At 46.7% G+C, this 8,305-nt stretch overlaps 1 protein-coding gene across 2 annotated transcripts; it reads left to right on the plus strand.

Annotated features, from left to right (window-relative positions):
* The first annotated feature begins 231 nt into the window (after positions 1–231).
* Positions 232–5,319, plus strand: ubxn2a (UBX domain protein 2A). Of its 2 annotated transcripts, none has more exons than XM_030344812.1 (7): positions 232–362; positions 691–753; positions 1,086–1,185; positions 1,549–1,668; positions 1,987–2,124; positions 2,765–2,926; positions 4,203–5,319. In XM_030344812.1, the coding sequence occupies exons 3-7, from the start codon at positions 1,142–1,144 to the stop codon at positions 4,387–4,389; spliced, it is 651 nt and encodes a 216-aa protein (XP_030200672.1). In that variant the 5' UTR covers positions 232–362; positions 691–753; positions 1,086–1,141; the 3' UTR covers positions 4,390–5,319. The 2 variants fall into 2 exon arrangements, with proteins under 2 accessions (XP_030200672.1, XP_030200671.1); XM_030344811.1 differs by having other exon boundaries at positions 1,559–1,668.
* The last annotated feature ends 2,986 nt before the right edge of the window (positions 5,320–8,305 follow it).

Here is an 8,305-nt window from a genome sequence, read left to right on the forward strand (position 1 = left end):
AAGCGCGTGTTTGTGTGCGTGCGTAATCAAGTGTGTGCAATTAAGACAATACACTCAGATCAATCGTGGTTTTGGAAACGAGTTTAGGATACGGCACTACAAGCACAAAATGCTCAACGATTTTATTTCCAGTCTCAGTATTTAATCCCCATGGCATACTCTCCCCCCAAAAAAACTCCTCAGTCGTAAACATTTGTGAAGTTGGTAGTAAAATTCCGCTGAGCTCAGCAGCATGACGGCAGTGGGCTGCAGACGGCACTGTGCCTACGTCACAGATATTGCTCAGCACAAGAGTGGCTGCATGCCCTACTAATTTATGGCTGCGCGTTTTAACGCACGGATTAAGGACTGAATACGGATTGGTAAAGAGGATTTATGCTATTACCAAATATATGCATGCAGAATAGGTGTTTCTGTCGTTTTAAATACGCTGGTTTATGTCGCTATACACGCCATGGTTGTATATAGTCTACGCCCCCTTATATAATGTACCCTACCATGTTTCTGTGCTTCTCGTGTCTGTCGACACGATAGACATCCTCTTTTTCTGAAGTGTGTTGATAGATTTCTATCATGTTGGTAATTGATTTATTGGCCAACGACTGAATGTTACAAATGACTACGCCCCCATTTCGTTGCTTGCTTGATAGGCCCTCGTTTAACTCTTATTTTTGTTTTGTTTTTCCATAGATGGAAAATAAAGAAGACCATGAAAAACATAGATAATACAGAGAGTGGGAATGATGACAACTGGTGGGTTGGTGTCATATCTTTACATGTTATTTATAACAATATAGAATACGTATAGGCTATAACAGTCATAATACTTAAGTTAAGTCACTTAAGTTAGTGGTCTGTCTGTTAATATATAAATCTGTCTTCAAGTAGGTGCTACTACACAATATTGGTCATTGTTTTATAATAACAGACAGACAAATGATGATCTAATGTGAAAAGTTAAAAACTCGATGCAAATAATCACGGAAAGTTGAGCCTCTTCTTTTCCATAATCTCTGAAAGCGTTGAAGATAGAACATCATTATGAAGGCAGCAACCCAATATAATGCTTTGCACCGTACTCTTAGTGATGAGAGTGAGGAGGTTCCAATGAGACGGAGCTTCTCGGTCGAGGATCTTTTGGATGAGGTGGAGAAGATCTGCTATGATGCCCCAGGAACCTCAAAGGTATCACAAAGATTTCCATTGCGTTAGCTGTTCCTTTTCAGGGGTCCATAATCATGCACTTCTTAGTCCAGAACTATTTACCCATTTGCATACCTGGATATTGTGATGTTGTCTCTCTCTCTCTCTCTCTCTCTCTCTCTCTCTCTCTCTCTCTCTCTCTCTCTCTCTCTCTCTCTCTCTCTCTCTCTCTCTCTCTCTCCTCTCTCTCTCTCTCTCTCTCTCTCTCTCTCTCTCTCTCTCCCTTCCCTTTCCCTTTCCCTCTCGTTATCAGTTGGTCAAATAAAATCAGGGTCCTAATAATATGTAAATAGAGGCAAATAGACTGACTTGCACTTGGCACAATGTTGATAGTGAAATACGCAGCTTTCCTCAGGTGGAGATGGTGGTGAGGCTGTGGAAGGACGGCTTCACCATCAACGACCAGGAGTTCCGGAGCTACGCCACGCCCGAGAACCAGGACTTCCTGGACACCATAAAACGAGGGTAAAATCCACATCCAGAAAAATACAAACGGTCTCTGGGAATATCTCGTCAACGTTAGAACATAAAAATGCATGCTATCGCAAATAAAACCGCATCCATCTTCCCATCAAATCAGCAAGAGCTTTTATTTTGGTGAAACCCTCTGTACAATTGTCCTCACCATAAAGGGTCTCCAGGGGGAAAGATAGCCACAGACCTAGAGTGACCTAGAGGGAGTTATAGCGACCTAAAGAAGTGCATCGTGATGACACAGAAACAAAGGGTAAACTGTGTTCGCTTTATCATCGTCACCCCATTGTGCGCGCTCTCTCGCCCCAGGGAGCTCCCGCTGGAGTGGGAGAGCCGAGCAGAGGAGGAGGAGCTGGAAATCAACGTGGAGGACCTGACGGAGGAGCTCTACGTCCCTAGGAAGAAGGCCTTCCACGCCTTCAGCGGTCACGGCTACCGGCTGGGCAGGTGAGAGGCGTACGCAGGGTGTGGATCACGGACGGCCCTCTGGAAGTTTGCCAGAACTAAATGTTTGAGCGGTTTTGATTCCAGTAATACTTTTTATATTGTTTCGCTAGATGAGTTCCCTCAGCATACACATAGACACAGCCCCCCCCCCCCCCCCCAAGCTATTCTGAAGATTTATGAAAATCTTTTATCCAAGATTGGTTATAATCCATACATTTTTCAATCGTTTTCTTTATCAATTCCCTAAAGATAAGGACTTATATCGGTGGATTTGTTTAAAGACAGACTTATTTTTGAATGTGTGCGCAATAGGAAGTTCTGCCACTAGGTGTCCCTCTTAAACCACACTGTCCCTCCGCTGTAAAACACCAGCGGGAAAGACGAGGACTGGGAGGAGAGGAACACCATGTCCTGGAGTCTTGAGAGCCCGGGTGTTTGTAATGTTAATACCTCCATCCTCTAGGGAGACGTACAGCACTCCCAATCTGTATCCCTGTGATGATGAGGATGAGGCGAGATGCATCATTCATGCACCTTCTCCACAACTCTTTGATCACCCCCCCCCCCCCCCCCCCCCCACCCCCCCCCCCCCCCCACCCCACCCCCCACCCCCCCCCCCCCCCCCCACCCACCCCCCCAGTGTGGCGCCCCGAGTCGTGGCCCGATCGCCATCTGTGCACGAGGAAGGAGAGTCCCCTCCTATCCCCATGGTAACACTGGACCATGCCCTGCCCGTCACCTCGCTGCAGATCTGGCTGGCCGACGGGAGGAGACTGGTGCAGCGCTTCAACCTATCGCATCGGTGGGTGTCACGTCGCCGACGGCGCCCCGCCGACGTGCGCATCGCACCAGACAGATCATGACTCTCAAGTCATATTTAGGTCAACAGTGCTAAAAAAACGAAACACAAACTGGAATGTTTTATTTTTTTTATCTTTGGCTATTTTAGGTATCCCACGCTTTTTGGAGTAGGCCTACTACGACCACTCAGTATATTTTGGCGGGTTGAATACCGGGAACACTGGTGAAACAGAAAAAGGGTTTAGTAGCGGGTTATGCGTGTTCCATCTGCCGTGTGAGGAGGGAAGAACGAGTGGGGAGGAGGGGCGCTGTAATCTCTCGGCGAATTACGTAATGTTCGGTCCTAGTGCGTTGGGCCAGGAGGCCTGCGTAGTGCATTATGGCTCGTGTTAACCCCCCCTCCCCCCCCCCCCCGACCCTCCACATCATCTCCATACCTAAGCCCCCCCGACCGACACGCACACATCACACAGCGCACACACGGGCCCCGGACCCGCGGAAAGACATAATCTGAGACGGTAGAGCGATGGAGTGGATCTATAAAATCCCCTGAGGGATTGCATAACCCAAATTCAGTTTTTATCTTTTTTTTATTTTTATATAACAGGGTTAGTGACACACATGGACTGGACGCTGATCCCCCTCTACTCGTAAAGCGTGCAAAGTGAGCGAAGCGCTGGGACTCACCGTAGGATGGCCTGTGTGTGCCTTGAGGTGCTGGGGTGTCAATAATAGATGGTGTTGCCATTTGTGGAGGTTTATAGACAGAGGGAGGGAGACAGAGAGAGAGAGTGAGAGTGAGTGTGTTCATGTACAGCGCCCAAAAACACACACACACACACACACACACAGACACACGTATACCACACACACACTTCCTCATCGTGAAACGTTTTGGGATAGAATGCTTTACTATCAAACCCAAACGACTGTGAAAGCGCTACTGTCTGCGGGTAAAGAGGGCAGTATTACAGCAAGCTTAAAGGACAATACGGCGGTCTGGGTGATCAAACCATCATAATCGAATCTCCTGGCTTCACTAAACCATCCGTTGCCAATATGCTTGCGGCTATAGAGCGTTTAGCATGAGCGCGCCCGCCAGAAATGAAGACAATGGCAATGTGGCTCATTCATCTTTTGGAATGAATGCGTGTCGGTTAGTACAGAGTTTGTGGACAAAGCCACCTTTTAAGTACTTTACAAAATGTTTCATCACAAAGACCTTTCCTCCCCCTCTCTTCCATGTCTCACGTATCTCTCTTCCTCTCCGTCTCCAGCGTCAGCGACGTCCATGACTTTGTGTCCCGCTGCCAGAGGACCTGCCCCCCCTTCGTCCTGACCACCTCGCTGCCCTCCAGGGTGCTCTGCGAGGGGGGGCTGAGCCTGGAGGAGGCCGACCTGGCCCACGCCGTCATAGTCCAGAGACCCCTGGACACAGAGGCCCCCTTCGGTCAGTCGTCCTGACCCCGCAATGGACCTGTCCGCGACGACACGCATACACACCCGCACGTAAGCGCCACACACATGCATATTAACGCAAGCAGACACACACACACACACACACACACACACACACACACACACACACACACACACATATAATAACACACACACCCACAAACACATTAACACAAGCATACACACACACATACACACAAACACACACACACAGACACACACAAAAACACACACAGGCACCCACACCCACCCACATTAACTCACGCACACACCCGGACACACACCCTTAACGCGACTGGCCTCTCATGATCTTAGCCTACCCACGCCTTTCCTGTACCGCTGTTCCACGGTTCAACACACCAAGCTAGTGAAAGTTTACCTTCTGCTTCCAAGTCAGAGCAGTGAGCCAATAATGACAGGGTGACGTTCTGTTTGGGGGTCCGGGCTGTTTGAAAAACATTTAATCTGTTCTGTTATGAACCTCTGCACCTTTATGTATACCGCTTATCTACTGTATTACTGCCGGTCGTTGCGATCGGGAGTCACAGAAAGCTTTTCCTGGTGTGTTCACCCAAGTCTGGGCGAATTGCCAGACACGTTTTCAGGTGGATTATCATGAACGTTTGAAATGTTGCTGTGTATGATGTTTGACATGCCATGTCTCATGACCTGGTTTAACCTGACTATGGTGTTCTCGTTACATTTTTGTTCGCTGTGCATCGTTCTGTTTGTGAAAACCTAATTTGGAGGAAGATGTTACAAAATATAGATAAGTTATTAACATAGAGCGGAAATCTATAAAAGACCACGCAATATGTATGCATTTTTTGGCTCATCTGATTGTCTGGATTTGATTGGGTCAAGGAATGGGCCTTGCTGATACAAGAGTTTAACAGTAGGATAACAGTGATATTGCAATAAAAGCTTGAGACTTTTGAAATGGTTGGTTTGGTTTTTATGCCTGTGTTTCATTTTGAGTCAAAGGAACAGACAAGATACATTGTACTTGCACAAAAACACATGGAGAGGGTGAAAAAGCCATGACTTATTATGTAATAACTCAATAATAATCAGGCTCAGTGAAGCACATCTTAATGACTGCTAGTGTGTGTGTTTGTGTGTATATGTGTGTTTGTGGGTGAGTGAGTGAGTGTCTTTGGTATGTTTGGGAAATTGTGTATTTATGTGTGTGTGTGTGTGTGTGTGTGTGGTGTGTGTGCGTGTGTGTGGTGTGTGTGTGTGTGTGTGTGTGTGGTGTGTGTGTGTGTGTGTGTGTGTGCCATCCTGCCTTGCCCGGGGATAGAAAGCGAGCCTCATTATCCTTGTTCAATATTTAAAGCAGCGGGAGGGGAAAGGCAGGGACGAGAGACAGAAGCAAGCCTCTCTCTAACTACCAACCAGCAAGGCGGAAGAGCAAGACAAAACGAGAAGGCTTCTGGAATGACCTCCATTCCCTTCCAGAAATAAGCCTCTCCTACATGACGGAGGAGAAGTCAGTAATGTCCTCATAACCGCTGTGACGTCCCCGCCTGGTAATCCTCGATGCACATTTGAAGACATCTGACAACTGAATCCGACGGCTCTCGGGGGTCTTATGTCCGCCCGTCGGAGGGGGTCTGCAAAATAAACAGAAGATAAGACCAGACTTTCCCGCTCCGCTCTGCTTCATTTTTAATAACACCATCAGCGTGGCTTAACATTTCATCCCCATATTTCCTTCTCTCTTCTTTGCAGCTTTGACCCTTTTTCATTTGTTGTTTCACATTCCCCCTTCACGCATTATCTGAAAGGTAATGCCGACCATGTGGCTCATGTTGTTATGGTGGCATGGTGTTTTATTATTTTTGTTGTCAATAACCTTCAGATTTAGCTGTAGAGGTCATGCTGAACGTTTGGGATGAGCGGTCTGAGGTCAACTCGCTCTCACTCGCTCTTTTTGTATCTTCTCTCTCTCTCTCTCTCCATCCCTCCCTCTCTCTCTCTGCCTATCTCCCTCTCTCCCTCCCTCTCTCTTTTTCTCTGCCTCTCTATCCCTCTCTCTCCCTCCCTCTCTCTCTCTCTCTCTCTCTCTCTCTCTGCCTCTCGCTCTCTCTCTCTTTCTCTCTCTCTGCCTCTCTCTCTCTCACGCTCTCTCTCTCGCTCTCGCCCTCTCTCGCTCTCGCCCTCTCTCTCTCTCTCTCTCTCTCTCTCTCTCTCTCTCTCTCTCTCTCTCTCTTGCGTGCGCGCGCTCTTTCTTTGCATGTTTTGCATCGTTGTAGGTCCTGTAGGTCCTGCATGAGGACAGTAATCCTCAATTCAATTTATTCAGTGTGTTCCACTGCAGTAACCCCAGTGGGTCCCAACATGTCCATCTGCTGTTTGGGTCAGTTGACAGGAATATTTGAATATGACTCATGTGTATTTAGGTATTATTAGGTGTCAAAGGATAGCGATATGTGACCTCAGTGGTGGTGTTAGCATGCCAAGATAATTACTGACTTATCCAGTGCAGAGGCATACCTTTTGGAAGGGAGCTTTATAACATCCGAAGGTGGCTCATTGTTCAATAATATTCCTGTTATATCATCACCCTCAAAAGAAACCCAACTAATTTCAAACCTGCCAACAGTTGATCCATACCAGCTTAAATTGCGGGTTGGTTGGAATGACAAGGACTCCGCCTCAAGCCATTATGTAACTGAATACATTCCAAGATCAATTCGTTATCGAAACAGTATAGGCTGCAAAGGTTATATCACCCTAGGATCCGAAGTAGGGTGCACATTTGTATTATTTCCATATGCACTGCCTTACTGTTTATCAATGCTTATATCTGTATCAGTACTGATCTTTTCTATTCGACATTTGCATTTTTATTTTGTGTAGCGTGAGAAAAAAAAAATTGTCTGAAATTTTTTTAATAAACATTACCCTCGGGATTAATAAAGCACTCTGAAATCTGAATATGAGTCGCTAACCACTAGGGGGCGAAGTTCTGTCCCTGACGCCACAGGGAAGGAAAAGAGCGGAGACGCGCAAGGACTCAATCCGCCGCAGTCTCGTTGGTATCTGCTAGAATGAGCCCAAGAGCCCTTCCATCTGATTAACAAATAAACGCTTCTACTATCTGACTGACTGCCCTGCCGGCAGTATCCGTTTGTTTTCCATCAACGAGGGGTAAGAAAGACACAATTGTTTTCCTACTCATTGTGTGCGTGTTTTTTCTTTATGAATTGAACAGGCTGGTTCTCGTAGAAGCACTTAGCCGGAATAACTCTACATGGGACACTTCTTCACATCTGAACTCGTAAGCGTCGTTTCCTAACGACGCTTTGTAAACAACTTAATTGTTGGTTAGTAGACTTCAGCTGTGTGTATTTTCTTGCTGTTTTTATCATGACTAACCATAGGTTGTATATTGATTGTGAAAAACTGCTTGGAGATGACAGAGATGCGGGAAGGCGGTGGGGGTAGTGTGTGTGTGTGTGTGGGGGGGGATGTTACGGTTGGTTCTTTATGAGTGTGCGTTGCTTACGTATGGTGTTTTGTGAGTGCGTCTTTTCGGTTGCACACGTGAGTCTCTCTGGATGTATGTGGCTGTTGATGTCCGTTTCCTTGGTCTGTTTTCATGACCATACGTCTGTATTTGTGTGTGTGTGTGTGTGTGTGTGTGTGTTGTGTGGTGTGTGTGTGTGTGTGTGTGTGTGTGTGTGTGTGTGTGTTTACGTGTCTGTCTTTTATCTGTGTGTTTTTAGACATAAGCATGTTAATGTGTTTGCGTTTTCGTTTGTATATGTGCGTTTTTGTCTGCGTGCGTGTGTTTTATATTGTGTGTCTGTGTGGGAACGTGTCTGTGTGTGTGCGTCTCTGTGTGTGTATATGTTTGTGCGCCTATGTGGGTGAGTACGTGTATGTGGGTGCGTACGTGTATGTGTGTGTGTGT

The sequence above is a fragment of the Gadus morhua genome, chromosome 21, assembly GCF_902167405.1.
Source record: "Gadus morhua chromosome 21, gadMor3.0, whole genome shotgun sequence".
Classification (NCBI taxonomy): Eukaryota; Metazoa; Chordata; class Actinopteri; order Gadiformes; family Gadidae; genus Gadus; species Gadus morhua.

Excerpts from the sequence above, each read along its gene's own strand:
- ubxn2a (XM_030344811.1), top strand. The coding sequence starts at position 710 with ATGAAAAACATAGATAATACAGAGAGTGGGAATGATGACAACTG. Across the intron at positions 2,125-2,764 it reads CACGGCTACCGGCTGGGCAG|TGTGGCGCCCCGAGTCGTGG; the intron begins GTGAGAGGCGTA and ends CCACCCCCCCAG. Across the intron at positions 2,927-4,202 it reads CGCTTCAACCTATCGCATCG|CGTCAGCGACGTCCATGACT; the intron begins GTGGGTGTCACG and ends CTCCGTCTCCAG.